We start from the raw sequence: 21911 nt of genomic DNA, 5'->3' as shown, positions 1-21911 counted from the left end.
AACAATAAAGAGATCCAAACAATTAGTGATTCATGTATTCAAGAACTGTCATTGCAGAGATCCACATAATTGTAGGCCTATATAACTGACTAATATTTGCTATGTAGTTCTAAAATATGTTTTGCTCACTTGGAGCATGAAAATCTCTTCTAAAAGAATCAGTATTGATTCCACAGACATCACTAATTCATTCACTTCTAATGGTTGGGATTCAAAGTCATTTAATATTTCTTAAAAGACATCATAGTCACCGTTGACTGCATAAAATATTTATTGTAACCATTGCAATTTAGGCCTTATGGCCATTTTCAAGTAACACTGCAGAATGTAACTTTGCAGTGTTACTTGAAAATAGCCATAAGGCCGAAATTGCAATAGTAACAATAAATATTTTATACAGTCTATGGCGACTATGATGTCTTTTAAGAAATCACTAATTCAGTTTGCTCCATTCATTCAAGAAATTTTGAGGGTCATAGATCTGACACACAGGTCGATGTAATGCTATTTGATTCCTTCACAGCATTCATACTGTTCTGTGCTGTTGTCTAGTGAGTAATATATGAGTTAATAGGATGCGTCATGTTTCAACATTCCCTAACAGATAGAATTAAAAATTAATTCTTAAAGGGACAGTAACACAAGAAGTAACAGTAATTTTTGGAATAGTCACAAGGGAGTTCACTGTACATATGAACGATTTGGTGGATAATGTCAGAAGTGCTAGAAAACTGTAGTAAAATGCAGTAAGACTTGCAGGCAAATGACATTTTGTATGGGGACTGGCAGTTGACCATCAGTGTAAATAAATGGAACATTATTGCACATAAACAGGTTGAGAAATTCATTACTATTTGATCACACTACTTGCGACAAATCACTGGAAACTGTATCTAGGAGTATCCATCTACAGTGACCTAAAGTGGAATGACCATATAAAACTCGTTGCAGGAAAAGAAATGCAAGGCTAAGATTCATATGAAGAAACTTAAAGAAATGGAATTAATTCACAAAAGAAGAGGCTTATTAAATACTCAATTGTCTATTCCTTGAGTTTTGATCATCAGTTGGGGGATCGTCACCAGGTAGGAGAAAAGAGGGGCAAATTGCATCACATTGATTCAGTAAGTGGAAGAGTACAGTGGAGAGGGTGATGAAATTCCAGTCACAAATGCTACAAGGGAGGCATGTGCCTCCCTGGGACATTCTTAGTATGTACATTCCACAAAGAATCAGGCAATATATAACTTCCTCCCACACATATCTTGAAAAATTACTATGACAGGAAAATAAGAGAGGCTCTTTATACAATTGGTCTTCCAACACATCCCACATGCACACATGAGGAGGGAAAATGATCATGGTTAAACTACCCTCCACTAAAAATTGTAAAGCAGATTGCAGAATGTAAATGTAGATGTAGATAGTACATGTCACATAAAAATCTGTCTTCATTGATGCACCCTAGCACCAGAAACAACTTAAGAGCTGCCACTGCTGAGAGAGAGAGAGAGAGAGAGAGAGAGAGAGAGAGAGAGAGAGAGAGGAGAGGTTTTGGCATTGTAAAATAACAACTCAAATTCATTAATTAAAATTTCTGGGCTGAATTGCCATGGTCCATATATAAAACTACTTCTCTTTCCCGATGTTTTGTTGCCTACTGCGGGCAACATCTTCTGAGGTGAGTCGGTGACTGGCTGCTAGGCACTGGTGGTCCCGCTTATATAGAGCGCTTAGATGGCGCCACCACTCGTCACGTGCTTTCGACTTTAAAACTATCTCTGTCTAGTGCCATCTCTCTTGATTACAGGTAATTGATTGTCACTTCATTGGTACAAAGCGATCACCATATCTTGTCTACTTTTAATCCTTCTTCTTTTCTATTAAAATTATTTCCATGCTTGTAGATCTCTATAGCTTCTTTATACATGTGGGTATAATAATGTGAGGTCCTAGCTATCACATTTGTCTGACTAAATTTTATTTCGTGATCACCGTCTTTGAAAATGTGTTCCGCTACAGCCATTTGCGAACAGCTTTCAAGAAAAATGGGTACACTGACAAGGAAATAGATCGAGCACTCCACCCTAGAAGAAAAGTGTTCGAAAATACATGACAACAACAACCGTTGGCTGGAAAAGTTTTTCTTCCATTTATTCATAACATCACAGACCGTATTGGTAAAGTTTTGGCCAAGTTTCAAGTGGAGACAATCTTTCGACCTACCAAGAAAATTAGTGAAAGTTTAAGATCGGTGAAAGAAGCACGACACCCCTTAGCTACCCCAGGTGTGTATAAAATTCCGTGTAACTGTGGCATGGTTTATATTGGAACAACTGCAAGGAGCGTTAATACACGCCTAACGGAACACAAAAGGAACTGTAGATTTGGACAGATTGACAAATCAGCTGTAGCAGAAGACATTTTCAAAGATGGTGATCATGAAATAAAATTTAGTGAGACAAACATGATAGGTAGGACCTCACATTATTATACCCGCATGTATAGAGAAGCTATAGAGATCCACAAGCACGGAAATAATTTTAATAGAAAAGAACAAGTATTAAAACCAGACAAGATATGACAGTCGACTTTGTACCAATGAAGTGACAATCAATTACCTGTAATCGAGAGAGATGGCACTAGCCAGAGATAGTTTTAAAGTCAAAAGCATGTGATGAGCGGTGGCGCCATCTAAGTGCTCTATATAAGTGGGCCACCAGCGGCTAGCAGCCAGTCGCCAACTCATCTCACAAGATGTTGGCCGCAGTTAGCAACGAAACGTCAGGAAGGAGAAGAAGTTTAATATATGGACCACTGCAATTCAGCCCGGAAGTTTTAATTAATGAAGACGCCAGCCATAAAAGGTTACATGTTATGATTACAACTCAAACTGCTATGGGAATTGTGCTTTCCAATAACCACAATCCATCTTAAGGTCTCAGGGACTATGGAACTCATTGCTAGCCAAACATGGCTGAAAGAGTTCGGAACTGTTCTGTACACAGCACAATATCAGTGATCCACTAACTCTATGTTTGCTGTGTAATGTAGTCAAGTAACTTTACTGTTTTACACTGCACCACATACAATATTTTGTCTCTGTTTATTTCAAGGTATTAAGAGACTGTATGGGCTATGCCAAATTTATGAAAAGACTGTTTTTGTCCTCAAGGACTAGTGTAACTGTCAGAATAATGTTTTCATATGGGAATCCATCTGAATAACAACAAAGCCACTGATTGGAACAGTCTGATTGCACATAAGATCTCATGCAATTATCATCTCATTGCAAGGCAGTACTTTTGCCTACAGATTGACACATATACAAAGACTATATGGCATTTGTTGCTGCTTTAGGTTCATAATAAGGGGGCAGGTTATACTGTTTGGAGTTTTATTCAAAAATGCGAAGGAGTATATCATCAAACAATAGTGAAAGAAACAACAATGATACTATCTTGTAAGGGAAAAAATGCCATGTATTTAAAACAATGTGCTGCTTATCAGATATATTACCTTTTCAGACACTGCTGTGAAGTATGACTGATAAATACAGAATAAGGATTTACAAAATCTTATGAAGAGAATAAAATTGCCTGGTATGGACACTACATGATGAAATGCACAGTCGAAATACTACCAAATTTGTAGCAAATGATCGTATGGACCAGAACAGCAGAAGATTCCAGTGTGAGGTCTGTTGCTATCACAGATGTGTACTTTCATATGCAATATATAAAATGTGGGAGTACAAAGTACAGTTTGATGGGTATGAAGGATCTTTATGGTAAGCATCAAGAGGTACAGAATGAAATGTGCAGTATTACACTTATTAACATATAGAGCATCAATTCCAGTTCTTTTATCATATTGAAATTTTCTCAAGATCTCGTTATGTTTTTATACATTGTTCTTCAAATACCATCTATAGAACATGAGTTCACTACCAACATCTCCAGTCAAGTTATTAACACTTGACATGTGCAATAGTGAACCCACCACACTATTCTGATACACATCTAAAATTTCTTATGATGACTTTCCAATCAAGATGACTTTCCTTATGAGTAAATGTATCGATATCTGTAGGAGTTAAAGGAAAGAATTTAACAACATTCATCAAAACCCCAGTTATGAAAATAAAGGCATTGTATTAGTGTTGGACGTCATCCACAGTATTATAAGTGAAGTATGTGAATACAGTTTAGAAAACACAGTACTTCTAAATACATATGGTGGACACTAAATTTTTTAATACATGCTACATATGCCAAAGCTGCAATGAAAAATGGCAAAGCGGTAGGTACAGATACGATACCAGGAGAAATATTAAAATGCTTGAACCAAGATGGACTAAGAGAAATAATGAGGTTATGTAATAAAAATATATCACAGTGGTGAAGTAATGAGGACTTTCTGAAAACAGTTATGATTCCACAGCCGAAAAAACATGCAATGGGCACAGGACAGTCAGCCTCATTTCACATGCAGCCAAAGTGATGTTAAGAATAATTAATAAGAGACTTGAAAAAGTAATGGAGGAGAATATTGGCAAGGAGCAGTTTGTCTTTAGACAGAATACAGGCACCAGAGATGCAATAGGGCTCCTACGAATCTTGGGAGGAAGGTTTATTGAAAAAGGAAGAGACCTATTTATGTGCTTCATCGATCTAGAAAAGGCATTTGACAATGTGGTTTGGGACAAGTTGGTGACTATAATGAGGAAAAAGAGAGTGGACTGGAAAAGCAGAAGACTTGTAAACTCATTATATCTTAATCAAAAAGCCTCAGTTAAAGTGAGAGGAGAAAGTATAAACTAGATCAGACTAGGAAAAGGAGTAAGACAAGGATGCTGTCTATCACTTACCCTTTTCAGCCTCTACTTGGAAAATATGATTGACCAATGCTCATTAGATGACAAAGGAGTAGAAACTGGAGGAAGAAGAGTAGGGTGTTTGAGGTTTGCTGACGACATGGTCCTTCTAGCCACAGGGGAAAAAGAATTACAGGATTTGGTGGACACCATTGAAGCTAACCGAAAAAATTATGGAATGAAAATGAACACAAAGAAAACAAAAGTATTTGCACTAGGAGAAAATAAAGAAATAAAAATTATACTGAGTGGAGAAATATTAGAACAGGTTCAAAATTTTAAGTATCTTGGATGCGGGATAGACACTGACTGGAGGTGCACCACAGAAATTAAAACAAGGAAAGCAATGGCAAAAGAGGCATATTATACGAAAAGGAGAAGATTCTGCAGCAGTCTCAACAGAGAACTCAGGAAGAGACTCAAAAAATGTCTTGTATGGAGTGTTCTTCTGTATGGCACTGAAATGTGGACTTTGAGGAAGAAAGACAGAGAAAGGCTGGAGGTTTTTGAGATGTGGACATGGCAGAGGATGGAAAGAATAAGTTGTATGGACAGAGTAAAAATGAAGAGGTACTGAGAAGAGTGGGAGAGAAATGACAGTTACTAGATGTAATAAAAAGAAGAAAAAGGAATTGGATTGGGAATATTTTAAGAAAGAATGATGGACTGATAAAAACAGTTTTAGAAGGTTATGTAGAAGGGAAAAGGAAGTGAGGAAGGAAGAGATTTCAGATACTGGATGACGTGATGGATGGTACAACATACAGCAGCCTTAAGAAGGAAGCAATGGATGGCAGAAAATGGAGAGGCAAAGGACCTGCTAATATAGCAGAAAACTGATGATGATGATGATGATGACATATGAACTGCAAAGTTATTACCCTGTTGTTATAGTTTTAACATTTTTCTCACTGAAACATACCTGTGCTCTAAATCTCTTGGTTTCAATACTTCTGCTGGTCCACTCATTGCTTTAGCAGCTGTTGTAATTTCTGGATACACTCCTGCAGCACATGCCCCCAGAATAGCAGCACCTAACATCACTGACTCAGGTTCCTTGGGAAGCAATACCGGCAAGCCCGCTACATCCGCTTGTGTCTGCACAAACAGCTTGTTGCGACTCAGTCCTCCGCAGATTACTATGGATTGTATGTCTGAATGACCAGCCAGTCTCATTTCCTGGAGAATGTGTAATGTTCCATACTGCAACAACATGAAATTCCAAGTGAATTTTTATTGTCTTTATATAATCTATCGTGGTGGTTGCTTAATTTCACATTTAAATTTTTATTAGAATTATTGCTAGAAAGTGAAAGACAGGGTACATTAATTAACTAGCTTACAGTAACGATTTAATTTTCAACATTAGTAAAATTTTCTGTCACATTGCACAATATTCCAATTTTACAAATATAACTCAAAAACAAAAGTGGCAGAATGTACCAATGGACAAACACTGACATTTGGGGAGGAATGTATTATGACAATATTTCTCTAAGCAGTTAGCACCTGACACAAGTTCCAGTTAACATGTGAGTCACTGCACTAAGGCTGAGCACGAATTATCTTCAGTAAAATATCTATCAATTCTAATACTGATACAAAAGAACTGCAGTGATATTTGTGGGCAATGCTACTAAACAATATTCCCGTTTGTAATGACATAGACCATCTTTGCTTTAATTACTTTTGCTTTTGAAGGCTTTTTTTTTTCATTAGTATGTCCCCACACCACTATTTGGTCATTTATGCACATCCAACAAAGACCTAGGGGTGTCAGATACCTAGAAACAAACTTTTAAACATGAAGTTGAAGGAAAATAGAATTAATTATTGCGAAACATAAACCGAGACTGGAGAGAATAATTGATCTGTTATGTATGATTGTACAGATACAAGCTTTTAAGCTACTGATTACCACACACACAATCTCACACGAACCTGCATCCACAGTGATATTGTGGTGGGGGTTTAAAAGGGTGTGGCAAATGGCAGAGGGTAATATGTATGGGGCAATGAGATACTGAAAAGATAATCAGAAACAAGAGACGGGGGAGAGGTAGTCATCAGTGGCACTTACAAAGTAAGGACTGCTGTAAAAGGTGGCAAGCGCGCGCATGCGCACGCGCACATGTGTTCTGGTTTCTTATTTATCTCTGGTTTCTTATTTATCTCAGTCTTATCTTAGATAAAAAAAGGAAAGAAATCTGTATACATTGTAACAGAAACTTTAAGTTATTTGCATTTTCTCAAAATTGCAAATAGTGTATACGAAATTATAAAGTAAAAGCTTTCATAAATTCATGTACAATTCATTTTACACAAATATCCATCCCTAGACTTGCCCCTATGGATCAGTTATCATCAAACCTCTTACCAACCAACCTAGCAATCCTGAATACTATGGATCTGACACTAATATTTGCTGTTTTCTATTATTTTTGTATCATTCACTCACACCACCACTACCCCTATCACATCACTAGGGGCTAAAATGTTATCAGAACTGTCATCAATCAGCCTACCAATCCTGAAAATTTGGAGATTTGACACTAATGTAAATTCTTTTCGATTATTTGTACATGCTACACTCTAATCATTTCTACTCTCACTTGCAGTGGTGAAATGTCATTGAGGTTGTCACCAATCAGCCTAGCAAAATAAGAAACTGTGGATTTGACACTAATATTGTCCACTTTCTGTTATTTTTACATATCACCTCCTTTGCAGCATGCGACCCCATGCATAGTATTCTTTTCCTATAAAGTAAATCATGTACTAAGTCTGGTTGAAATTTTTTCAGGTATCTGTCTCTTTCAGCTCCTCTTCCCCCCTCATTCTGCCCATCTTCTCCTCTGCCTTTCTCTGTCCATCTCCTCCTTCCCTTTCTCCTATCCACCTACTATGTCACCCCCCCCCCTTTCTCCTATGAGGGGTAGGTGAGTCTTACCCCTGCAGTACTTCTTTACAGACAAGGAGTGCTTTTTGTATCATGTTTGGCTGAAATTGATCCATTGTTTCTGGGGGAGATGTGTAAAAAAAAACACACATAAATTTGTGACTGTATGAAGAGAGTCTTATTTTCCAATTATTTTTCACCTCGCTTCAGTTATTTCTAATGTGGTACAGGAACAGATAATATTTTTGGATAAAAATATCAAGTACAGATTAATTTTTTCACTGCCTTACTTAGTTATTTTCAGTGACAAATCTTCCATAACTTATATACAAACTACAAAAGCCACTGAGAACATTCAATTGACTGATGAATTGCTGGTAACTTACCGACAGAGCTTGAATTGTTGCAAGATACAGTGTAGCCAGGTTTTCTTCATCCACAGATAGAGTGAGGCCTGATATCTAATCATAAAAAAGAAATACATGGTAATTAGACAAAGAAACACAGTAAAGAGCCATCACTAAAAAACTGTAAATTTTCATTAAGGAAAGATCTGATGAATAAAATAGTTTCATGCAATTGGTTCACAAACACTGGCTCCAACTCTTTAACAGTATTCTAAACTACCATTTGAAACTGCAGAAAAAATCATTTACATTTAAAAACAAGTAAAAGAGGACTTGCTTTCTGTTAAGAAAAAATATTCAGTCCACCCAAAAATTTTGTATATTTTGTCTGTATTAACCATAATTCATCCATAAATCCAAAGTGTGCACAACAGAGCATGCAATAAACAAATAATGCCATAATGCTTGTTAACATTTAACATGAAATGTCATAGTCGATCTGTTATGAATTAATGAAAATTGAAGAAAAAAAACCAATTATGCATGCATTCAGAGTTAGTGGTAAGCTTCTAGAATTTATCACATTGTTTAAGTGCTAAGGTGTAATACCACAAAGCAATAAGAGATATACACAAACACTTAAAAACAGTAGCAAAGAAAGTAAATGAAAGATTTAAATTTGATGGGAGATTCTAGGAAACTACAGCATTTCTGTTAAGGGAACTGTATACAAAATTTTAATGTTAACAGTTCTAAAGTACTGATCCAGTGTTTGAAATGTACTGACTTCTTGTCTTATGGATCCTTAACAGCCTGTTAATAGTGTGGCAAGTCATGTGGTCTTTATCATCTTGCTGTACAATTTGTGTTGCTACTGGTGGCCCAGTATATGATTCCTTGACTAATATCTATGGGTAGGGAATTGAATCATTGATATTTACATAAACAAGACTGAGGACATTACTATCTTTTGGATGAATCCTACTTCAGAGCTATAGAAAAACACACACACACACACACACACACACACACACACACACACACACACCTATAATATAAAACCTCAATACACTGGAATGGGACAACAGTTAAACTTGGATAAGAGGTGATAAGGGGGAAAGAAGGCAGAAAGCATGTGGGAGGTTTGGGAAAGGTCGGCTGATGGCTGGGAATGAGGTGTAGTAAGTGCACAGTATAGGAATGTGGCATTGGTAAGCTCATTCTGGGCACAGGCGTAAGGAGTTAATAAGGATGAGGAGGCAGAAAACAGGAAGGAGGAGACTGTGGAGAGTAGGACGTGAATGCACAATGAGGGAACTTACGACTGCAAGGCAGGGGTGGAGGTGGGAGTAGGACAGGAGCTAATTGAGATTGAGAAAGAAGAATTACAGGATTGAGGAATGTGTTGCAAGGATTATTCCTATGACAGAGACAGAATAGCAGCTTAAATCACTTAATAAATGCAAGGCCTCTAGTCCAGATTGTATACCAGTTGGACTCCTTTCAGAATACGCTGATATAATAGCTCCGTATTTAGCAGTTATATACAACCCCTTGTGCACATAAAGATCTGTACCTAAAGACTAGAAAATTGCTCAAGTCACACCAATAACCAAAAAGGGAAGTAGGAGTGATCCACTGAACTACATGCCCATATCACTAACATTGATTTTCAGTACTGTTTTGGAACATATACTGTATTTGAACATTATGAAGAAGAAAATTTATTGACACATAATTAGCATGGATTTAGAAAATACTGTTCTTGTGAAACACAACTAGTTCTTTATACTCATGAAGTAATGAGTGCCATTGACAGGGGATGGCAAATTGATTCCATATTTTTAAATTTCCAGAAGGCTTTTGACATCATCCCTCAAAAATGTCTTCAAAGCAAATTGCGTGCCTATGGAATATCACCTCAGTTGTGCGACTGGATTTGTGGTTTCCTGTCAGAAAGGTCACAGTTCATAGTAATAGACGGAAAGTCATCAAGTAAAACAGAAGTAATATCCAGCATTTCCGAAGGTAGTGTTATGGGACCTCTATTGTTCTTGATCTATATTAATGACATAGGAGATAATCTGATTAGCCATCTTCGATTGATTGCAGATGATGCTGTCATTTACCTTCTTGTAAAGTCATCGGATGACCAAAGCAAATTGCAAAATGATTTAGATATGATATCTGTACAGTGCAAAAAGTGGCAATTGACCCTAAATAAAGAGAAGTGTGAAGTTATTCACATGAGTACTAAAAGAAATCCACAAAATTTCAATTATGCGATAAGTCACAAAAATCTAAAGGCTTTAAATTCAACTAAATACTTAGGGATTATAATTACAAATAACCTAACTTGGAACGATCACATAGACAATGCTGTGGGTAGAGCAAACCAAAGATTGCGATTCATTAGCAGAACACTTAGAAGGTGCAACAGGTCTACTAAAACCACACTTGTCCACCCTATTCTGGAGTATTGCTGTGTGATGTGGGACCTGCTTCAAGTGGGACTGACAGATGACATCAAAAAAGTACAAAGAAGGGCAGCTTGTTTTGTATTATCACAAAATATGGGAGGTAGTGCCACAGACATGATATGTGAATTGGAGTGGCAATTATTACAACAAAGGCATGTTTCATTGCAGTGGGATCTTCTCATGAAATTTCAATCACCAGTTTTCTCCCCTGATTACAAAAACATTCTGCCGACACCCAACTACATGGGGGAAAATGATCATAACGATAAAATAAGAGAAATCAGGGCTCACAGAGAGAAATTTAAGTGCTCGTTTTTCCCATGCACCATTCAAGAGTGGAACAGTAGAGAGACAGCTTGAAGATGGTTCATTGAACCCTCTGCCAGGCACTTTATTGTGAATAGCAGAGAAATCATGTAGATGTAGATGTAGATTCATCTGAAAGCCAGAAATATTCTCAATCTTATTCATGTGACTACAGTTGATTCAGCACTAGACCATTCAGTGAGATGTTATCTTTACTCCTACCATTATTTGCATTCCAACAAGAACATTTGTTATTTATCCTACATTTAAAATTTTGTGCATTACACACTCAGTGGATTTTGTCAGTCTATACTTCTGAAGAACAGGTTTCCAATGATATAATGACAGGACATTCTCTCTCACAGTATTACAACATACATCAATTTCTACTTACAACTGTAGGATCTTCTGCATAACTTGGATATTTTCTCATTAATTAGGAGATACTTGTGGATTCCATCTTGGACTACTTAGCATTTTTTATTTACCTGACAAGTTACCTAATTCATATTATTATACATATGGCATACTTCAAAAACAAAGAAGAGCTAAGGAACAGACAGATCACATCATCTTAAAGATGAGTTCTGTCTGTTAAATAGAACACTGTTTAAATGTGTGTCATTAGTGTAATTTAAACAGTTAAATGAAAACTACTGGTTCTGAGTGAGGATGAGTAAACAATATAATATAATTTTTATCTCTTCCTGAAAACATGTGCGCATGCACTAACACACATGCAAGTCATGTCCACCAAGTACTCTCTTACTCTACAACAGAAATTAAACATAATTTCATTCGAGGGTAACTTTCTAATACACAGAACAGCATACAAATAACTGATCTGGCAAACACAGAGCACAATATTCTCACAAACAAATCCTAAACACAGTATGAGTCAAGGTTCAGAATAAATTTGCATCAAAATTAGACATATGTAGAAATATTAAAATATTATGCACTGTTAGTAATAGAACCTGCATCTACTGTCAGTGGTCGTGAATCATGCAAAATATGCAGACATTTGTGTGTAGTGTACTACTATTAGATAACCCAACTATTTCTGAACTAAAACCACTTTCAACAGTTCATTTGCCCAGTTTGTGGGTTCTTTCTGATTGTGTTATAAGTGTGTTATTGTTTCAAAATCTCTCTGCTTTATGCACCTTTCAATTGACACACACAATTAAAATGCTATACAGACATGAGCCTACCAAATTGTTTTAGATGTTTGACTTCTGAACAATCTTCTGACTCTCACTGCTGCATCTTTCTGCCATTTGTAACTAGGAGAAAGCATATAAATAACACAAATTAGTGAATGACCTGAGATACCTTGCCTTAAATCCATGTATCGTAACACTGAAACAGAAATTATGAAAACTTCATAACAGAACAAATAAGATAAGTCACATTGAGCTACTGAGTGTGTTAGGGTACCAATATGATTTGGAGTAAAAGGAGTGGGTGAGAATTATAACTGAAGTAACTAGGCAGTAGTTTCTAAAGTTTATTGATACAGTAAAGAAACTAAAGATGGGTTAAAATGATAAAACTGATTGGTAATCAATTAAATGAATATTATCTTTGACTACAAAGAGATCACAAAAGTTGTGGGATCACAGTTGTTGTACAGAAAAATTATAACAAGGGATAATTAGTTGCATGGGTTAGTGTGGACTAAACTATGGAAATTATTAGCTAGAAATTTGTGTAGAAAATGAACAGTGGGGACAAGCAATCAGCTGCAGAAATATAACTACAGAGAGACTACAAGTGAGATAAGATTAGGTATGATTTAGATTAAGAAAATATATTGGACATGAAAGTGGGATGCCTAACAACACCAATGCTAATTTGTCAGTTACCTTTCTTCCAGTAAAGTAACTGCTATTTGGCAATAAGAGCAAGAAAACATAATACAAAGTAATGCATAAAATTTACTTATAAAACTCATTTCATTGCTGTCATCAATGTAGTGTTGACAGTAGCAAATTTACTGTGAGCACCACTTTCACTTGAACTACCTTGGAAAGTGTATATGGATGATCTTAAAATTTCATTATTGTGAATCTCACCAACTATAACTTCATCTGCTCATTGATCATCATGCTGTTCTCTATCAATTCTGGCATGAGCTACCTCCTCTTTGCATTAGAAAATGAGAAACATTTTTGACAAATCAACAAATTTTTACTCCCATGTATAATATGTACATATCATCTCTCTTTACAACAGTCACCATGAAAATCTCGGGAAAGTAAATTCAAATTCCTGTTTTACCTAACATGCACTTCTGCCTTCTATTATAGCAATCTCAAATCACTTAGAGAAGGCTCCATTATATGTATCCTTGGTAAGGTTGTTTAGGAACATTTCTGGGGAGAGGGAGGGTGAGGGTGAGAGAGGGTGTGTGTGCTTCGAAGAAGAAAAAGAATGAACATATGATAAAATTGAAGTTGTAATGCTGGCATTGGTGTGCTTGTCCCCTGAAGTTTCATCTACTTTGTGAAGGTCCATATCATTGTGATGGAACAAGATTATATACAGACTTGTCAATTGCCTGCTTTTTCTGCATTCTTTTGAAAGGAAGAAAAACCTCATCATACCAATCAGCAGTTATTGTATCTTACCTGCTTCAAATCTGATTGTGATCATGTGTTCACTTTTAATGAATAATTTGAATATTGCTCTTTTGGACACATTACTTGGTCTGTTCTTATTTGCTGGCCAAACATTATTGTGGGGCATCTGGGCACAATGCAGCCTCTTCAACAATAAGTCCAGTGAGTACAAGTATTTTTGGTCATCATTTGCAATACTGATATCAATTTTGGCCTGCTGGAACCACCATTATTGAGCATTTATTAACAGAATTCCATGTCGTTCTTGAAACTTTAAAGTGATTCTCATATTTACTGGGAAATTGATTTCTTTCCTCCAATTTCTGTGTGTCAATGATTTATTCAAGGAACCATCCTGGTCCAGCTTTCCAACATTTTCATTTTCATATGAATCTAGGGGGTGTCCAAAGGCAGTCATGCATACGATCTTGTACCATCACACCATCATTATTGCAGACTGAACAGTTAAAATAAATTCAGGAACTCCGATTTCAGAAATTTAAGCAACCTACTTACACTCAATATCAGATGCAAAGTGAGTCCCTTCTCTTTTCAAAAGAGAAAGAACATTCTTTCCACTTCTGGAGAAGGCTGTTTTGCTAAGCAACCATTCCAGTAAAGAATATCCTTGATGTAACATCCTGGCTAATGTCTACTACTTGGCACTAGCATAACTGCAGTTGTGCTCTGATTATATACATCACTGAATATTGGCTTTATAACACATAATGCATTTAAATATTAATATGTGCAAACACAATAACCATATATATCAAAGAAAACAAAAAACATTAAAAAAAGGACAGAACAGAAATGACAAACACAGAAGTGCCCTTATGAGCAATTCAATTAGAGGTAGTTGCTGCATTAGAGAGATCTTGTCACTGTGGTTCAAGAAATAATGCACCACGTCATGTGAATGGGATGTCATCAGACCTTGTACTGGCCAACAATGCTAAAGTTGAGGATGCAAGGGTAAGATGCAAAATTTGAGCTCATTTGATTACGATCAGATTGCGAATGCCCAATGAATTCAAAATTCTTCAACGTCACACATGACCTAGGCTTTTCATATGCTTCTGTGAGATATTGGTTCAGGGCAAGCCAATGGCACTAAAGACAACTGCCATGGTCAACAATGTGTTGTTGAGAGAGTACTGTTGACTTTAGTGAATTATGACAACTGACAAAGAGGCCACAGTGCAAGAAATCACAAATCAATCCAACAATGACTAATGAAACATGCATAGAAAAACGAAATCTAAGCACCAAGCAGCAGCAGGAGATAACACACATAAAGTAAATGGAATTGCACAAGTTTTTGGTTACAGTTACAGAAAAGTCCACGGAATCCTGGGTCACGGGAGATTTACTGAACAGGATGGGTAGGAAAGACTCTTCCTTCTCATCCTATCCAGTAAGTCTCCCCTAAGTCAGGGTTCTGGAGACTTTTCCACAGTTCTCACCATTTCCTAAACCTCATCAGTAATTTGCTTCATCCCTCTTCCTTTCCCTTCAACCATTCTTCCAGAAGAAGGTATCACTGGCTCCAAACGCTTGAGCATTTCCGTATCTTTTATGTGTGTTTTCTCCTCCTGCCACTTGCTAAGCAGATTTTTCTTAACTATCCGTATTACATTGTGGCTTCAAAAATTAATTATTTTCATTGATACAGCAACACTGAATAACAGTAACAGTCAAGCACTCATACCATCCAAAATCATCTGCTTGCTATGAAAAAAAAAAAAAAAAAAAATGGCATTGGTATAGGAGCACGGAAGTTGGGCTCCAAAGAATTCAAAAATTCACCTGAATTGATGAGTCATTGTACACATTGGAAAATGCCAACAGCAGGGTACAAGTACTTCAAAAACTACATGAGGTGACACATACTACTTACCAACAGGGTACAATTCTGGCAGGTAGTGGAAATAGATTCAGGTAGCAGTCGTTTAAATGAGATCAAATGGGGACTCTGCTATGTCTGCCATTGTCTCTCACTAGTGACTGACACAGTAGCCTGTTGTCCAACCATATGTACCTGTTTGATTGTCTGTAGCACCACCACCAAAACAAGGCATCACTTTACTGTTCCAAAATTGTGTTAGAATCATTTGAGAAATACTCTATGTAAAGATCAGTCTTTTTGAACAAATCTGAGAAATTGCCCAGTGCTTTTGCTGTCTCACAGAGTCAACACCAGAAGCCTCCTAACCACCATAATGGCAAAATGAGTGCTACAGGGCAGGATACTAGTTAGATGTGTATAACTAATTTGCTCATATGTATGCGTTCACCCGTGTGTGTGTGTCATCAATCTCCTGATACACTGATTATGACTTTAGAATACCATTGACTCAAATTAATCAGCACTGTAGAAAATCAATGAGAAATATAAATCAGATATGAGGAAGAACCACAAGCAAACTATCCCTGAAAATTAGCAGGTCAGTGTTTCTAGGCAGCTTAATTAACCAATCAGTATACAACATTCCCCCAGCTGTACAACAGTGACTTTATATCATAGAGTGTCAATATACATGTGTTAGAAGCAGAAATACAACATCAATGATCATGTACTTACATGATGCAATAATTAACAATTAATACTATTAAAAATACATTAGACAGTTCAAGGCAAGTCATGCATATAGTTGTCTCTTTTAAATTCAGCATCCTTAAAGTGTCAGGAGAAGTACATTCCAATTGTCAGAATCTCTTTTCTTTGCAGTCTGTCCATTGTTTGTTCACAGGCATCAAGGAATAGAGTAAGAAAATGCAAAATCAGTAGCTGGAACTGGCATATTTCCAAAAGCTGTATTGGCTGGCTCATATGAAAAATCTCATTTACCTGTGGAAGTTAATTACTACAAAAGCAGCAAGTTGAATTATTTTCTCAGGATTGTAATGTGAGGTCCATAAAAGCCATTTATACAAATCTTATAATAATGGATACTGATTCCATATAGCTCGATTGGTCCTCTAATTACTTTCTGAATGAGTTCATTTAAGGTCAAATAATGGCTAGTAAAATCATACTTTGTGAAAGAAATCGTGTGCAAATAAATGTTTGGGTTGACACTTCTGTTATTGTGGAAGGATATCAAATAACAGTTAGCAATGAGTTTCATTCCAGAAGTCTATGAACAGCCACATAAAAGACAATGCATTTGCAAAGACACATATCTAATATGTTATGCAAATTCAATTATAATAATAAACAGCACACCATTAGAATCACAGAAGCCATTCAAGTGCACATTTTTGTCATCTCATTGTAAATTACATCAGTTATCACATTCCAACAAAAATTAAAAACAGTCTAAGACATGACATATTCTTCCAAGGTTTTTATCCACATTATCCACAATATTTTGGATACAAGACTTCAAGTAAGTCAACTGATGAGTACAGCAGGTCCTGATGCTAAAAACCCAGAGATGACTGAATATCTTTGCCTGACTGCAACAGCAGAATGCATATATTCCACAGATTTAATAGATAAATATTGATTGCAGTATGAATTACTCCTACAATCTCACTTGATGTTAGCAATATTTTAGACAGTCATATGCTAAGACACTTTTCAGACATAATAATCTAGGTAAATGGAAACCTGTTACTGATTTATTGCAGCAGCACATCATAAAAGTAGCTAAGAGCTACAGCTGCAGGTCTAAACTGATTCATTTTGTTATGCAAAGCAATGATTAACAATGAATTCTATCTGTAGAACAAGAGTGCTTTAATGAGTGTGACAAAATTGTGCACTATCTGCACGATTCATGCCAATAACCAAAGCTCCTCTGCTTAAATACTTAGTCTTTCATAAATAAAGTTCTATGGTTATTACACGAAGACGAGCAAATACATACAATTCACTGACATGCTTACACCACATGAAATGCAGTAAGGTGACTGCACTAGATGTTCAAAAGGTATTAGCTGCTATATTCTGAAGTTACACTTCCACTGCTGACGTCCTTGCTGCCAATATCTTGAAATCCTGGTAGGCAATAAATAGGTTACCCAATGTGTAGCAACAATGCCAACAAATATTTCTTAACAATTACTCATACACAAAAGCCCAAAGCACAAAAGCAAATATGCAGGCAATTAATTGTTAATAAGGGAAGAAACAAATGCTTTATACTTAAGTCATCTACATGCAGGACAAAGGAGAGGCAACATTCAATCAAAATGTTACGTGCTAAACAAGAATCTATCCACATCTGCTTCAACATCTGACATGCTCCTACCACCAGAAAACTGTTGTGTTATTTTCTACCCACAAGTCCCACTGGACTAACACTCAACTATACAACAAAATACTATTTCATTACAAATTATGTAACTGAATAAATGCTCCATCTAGTATGTTCTTTCTGAAACACATTTTAATTAATATTATCAAGGCAAAATTTATTTGGAATGATGTTTTATATCTCAGCACTCATCATTTGTAAAATCTCACAAGTCCATCAACAGTAACAACAATGTGTTCCTCCAAGAGAAAAGAAATAGGATGCATCAAACAACACTGACAGTTATTATTTTGTCTGGGACAGAAAATCTCAGTTTTCAAGAGTTGGAGGACAACAGAAGGATGGGGATGGGGAAGAAGATCAGTTTCAAAGGAGCCATCCTGTCATTTGCATCAAGTGATTTATAGAAAACACTCTAAATTTTGATTTTCAGCTTCATTGTGGATAGTACATTACTGATGCAAATATTGATGCATGTCATGAAATAATTGCACCTGTATGGTTGATATTTCAATAAAATATAGATTTGTACAATGTATTCTGATTCTTCATAGCACACTCACTCCCCCTACTAACTCACTGACTTGAATATTTGGATATTTACAGGGAGCCCATAATAACACCTGCTTTGAAAATGTTTATAAATCTGACACATAATATAATAACTTACCTAGTTTATGAAAATCTTTACAAAAGATTTTGAAAACAGCCACTGACAGAGGGGCAAACACGTATCTGCTTTTTTTCAGATTACATTTCCAAAAATACTTTTTGTGCCAGTTTTATTGTTGTAACCCCTTGAACAAAGATGGATCAACACTCAGCAAACAATGCACTGAGCATTAACCATACATGCAGAAAAGTTAAAGTACAAAGATGAGGTAATTTGGTGTTCTTAGTCTGGCTGGCAATTAGTAAGTTTCTGTGGTTTGATTACTGACTATATCAGTCCAAACATAAACATTTCATCTGTGTTCATTACTTTAATCACATATGAACAAAGATTTTTGTCTGCCAAATGACCAGAAGAAACAAGGAGTTGCCATTCTCCAACTTAAATGCTCCATGGCATCCACAAGTTATGTTTTCAGATAGGGTTTTCCTGTTGTAAAATGATCACCACACAATACACTAAGTTCTATTATTCTTGTTTTGATACAGACTGTGTTTTCCAAAACTTTATAACTGAGAATTAAAAATTAAGGATTTTTATACAGTTGATATTATTTTTAGCTTGAACAACTTCACAAAAAATATCAGATAAACTGAAAAAATTAGATTCTTCAGAGTCGCAAACATGTCACACTTACAAAAATGGAGCAAGTGGACTACTGGGTATTATTGAGAGACATGACGTACACTGAAGTTCCCTGGCAAGACTGATTTGCAGATACTGAATTACAAAATACAATGCACAAATGCAAGAACATGTTAACTTTGTGATGATACCAGCTTGAATAATGTCTCTGCACAGGTAACACACAAAGCTGTGTGCAATATCTGGGTGGACTCGAGAGAAGTTAGTTTATTTTAGAACCCTGTACTGTGTGGATGTCTTGTATGTTGGTAGATGAGCAATAATGTAGTGCTGTCATATCAACATGTCCTGTCCATTATTGGTATGATCTCTGCACGTAATAGGGAAAGTTATCACATTAGTGATCTGTGACAATCACATTTCATTCTGTATTGTGATAATACACAGTAGCAATTCAGCCATCTTTCTTCGGTTACACCACATCATCAGCTCGTCGAGACGACACCTCATGGATTGCACGAGTGATATGCATCAGCGCTGTAATCAGCATAATAACTGTGAACCTAAGCTTGAACACGAGCTGAACATAACTGAGGGTGTTGCTTCTCAAAACAACACCTGCTCCGGCACACCAAAACAATGGCCAACCATCAAACAATCTACTGCTGGACTGTTGGAATTTTATATCAGTTCACAATTCAGTAGGACAAGTCGAATTAAATATGACCAACAACATGACTACCATGTCAACTGCATTACTTGCATCATAAACACTATTAGAAAATACAATTGCCATGTATAGTGGAGTGCAACAGGCCATGCACTACCCGGACACAATTACCAGACTTGGAAACATGCCACAAGTATTCCACGGTACTTTCGTCAATTATACCTTTTGCACGACGTCATCAGTGAAACCATAATTCAGTCATTCATCACTTCAGAGACTCAGCACACAACCCAAGCTGCTGCCGTTCCACCCAGAACAATGCACTTGGCATGAGAGACTTTGATCCAGAGAATAAGTGTTCCACAATACTTTGTCAGTTATACCTTTTGCACGACAGCACCAATGCAACCACAGTTTGGTCATACTTCACTTCAGAGACTTGGCACATAACCCAAGCTGCCACTGGTCCAGCCAGAACAACAAAATCGACATAACACACTTTGATCCAGAGAACATCCATGTGAAGCTTGTAGACAATGATTTGATAATGGACACCTGCCGTTACAATCATGTGATAGATAACGGTCTGGTAGCTCAACAGTTCACACACATATCGGTTACCTACTTATGTTGATTACATTGCTATATCTTCACATTTATCAGCAGATGGTGTACTCACTATAATAGCCCTGAGGGAACCATAATGACAGTTACCGCACAGGCAGTTTCAGATTTTCCTATTGATGTACCATCCCAAGTGCCCCAGTCTGCACCACAGTCTGCACTGTGAATAGTAGAACAGCTGACACAGTGATCTCCCCAACATTTGGCACCATATCATCTATACAGCACAAGTGCTGCAGGCCAGTCTATGATAGGAAATAGTCCAACCATGTGCTGCTTTGCAGCATGCTATAGTGGGGTCTATGGTGGAGTTGGTTACTTTCATCACACTGATAAGTGCTCTAACTGGATCCTGCTCAGAAGCAAGCCACAGCACAGCTGGTCAAGAGCATCTGTGGAAACCCAACTGCTCAACAATATCCACCGAGCACTGCTCCTCCTGGTGCACTGCACTATGCAGGGAGAGGGGCTCTATGGAGACACCAACATGACTAATGCCTGTGAACAGAGAACACATGTGGCTGAGTGCAAAATCTGGGTGAACCCCAAAGAAGCTAGTTCATTGTAACATAGTGCCTTGTGGATGTCTAATATGGCAGATGATGAGCAATAATGCAGTGTTGTCACATCACTGTCTTGTCTCCATTATTGGTATGATCCCTGTACCTAATACCGAAAGCTACCACAACTTCATTGCAGTACATTTCACTTCTGATTTCGTAACATAAACTCTCTCACTGTTACACTCTTTGCTACTGACTTTCATATAGGCTTTGAGTTGTTGGATCTTCATACTAAGTTCTGCCATGCTCCTAGCAAGTTCCAACAATGGAGCAGACAGAAAGCATAATAATGGAAATGTGACAGACATTGTCCAACATTGGAGTTGGAGCAGAAAATCGTAATGTCAGATGCAGTCCGATAGTGGATTGGAAAGGGTTAACAGTCTACCCACAGTGCATAATAACACGATATCAAACAATGAAAATGGTACAACAGTTTTAAGACAAAGCACAATATGAATAATCTGGCCCTGAATTGTTCTCTATCTTAAATGGCTTGAAGAATTATTTCAAAAGGAATCAATCTTGAAAATCAGTAAAACAAGTATAAAATAGTTTCAACTAAACCACCAACTTGAATGAGTGCAACGGAATGTTGTGTCTGGTGATGGTACAGAACACTGGATGATATAACTGCCTTCATTGTTGTAATGTTAGACAGGCATCTGTCTGGTGAGCATCTCACTGACATTTATGCCAATAATTTAAAAAACCTGTGGGGACACAAGCTCTATGAACTTCTGTCCCCAAGAACATTGCTGCAAAAACAGTATCTCTGGACCTTGGGCAGTGTGTTCTGAGATGCCAAGTGTTTAAGTTGTATCCATGCATATAATGTGTATAGATAAATACTGTGTATGTAAATCGGTAATGCTGATAGTCATTACACATCATTAACATTATGTTCTTCACCCAAATCCTACAAACTTGTCTATTCAATAAGCACAGTGACAAGGTTTGAATGTACCAAAGGGAAATTAAATTTAGGAAATAACAAAT

General features: G+C 36.8%; 1 protein-coding gene across 2 annotated transcripts in view; it reads right to left on the bottom strand.

Moving 5' to 3' along the window:
• Nucleotides 1-21911, bottom strand: part of LOC124784415 (FGGY carbohydrate kinase domain-containing protein) — a 129862-nt gene that overhangs the window by 18031 nt on the left and 89920 nt on the right. For both annotated transcript variants that reach the window (XM_047254097.1, XM_047254099.1), the window contains exons 8-9: nt 8162-8236; nt 5799-6079 (exon numbers count right to left, since the gene is read on the bottom strand). In XM_047254097.1, the coding sequence (XP_047110053.1) occupies nt 5799-6079; nt 8162-8236 (356 nt within the window). The remainder of the gene's footprint in view (nt 1-5798; nt 6080-8161; nt 8237-21911) is intronic.

This window comes from Schistocerca piceifrons, chromosome 1 (assembly GCF_021461385.2).
Source record: "Schistocerca piceifrons isolate TAMUIC-IGC-003096 chromosome 1, iqSchPice1.1, whole genome shotgun sequence".
NCBI classification, from domain to species: domain Eukaryota; kingdom Metazoa; phylum Arthropoda; class Insecta; order Orthoptera; family Acrididae; genus Schistocerca; species Schistocerca piceifrons.
This window is presented reverse-complemented; position numbering and strand designations above follow the sequence as displayed.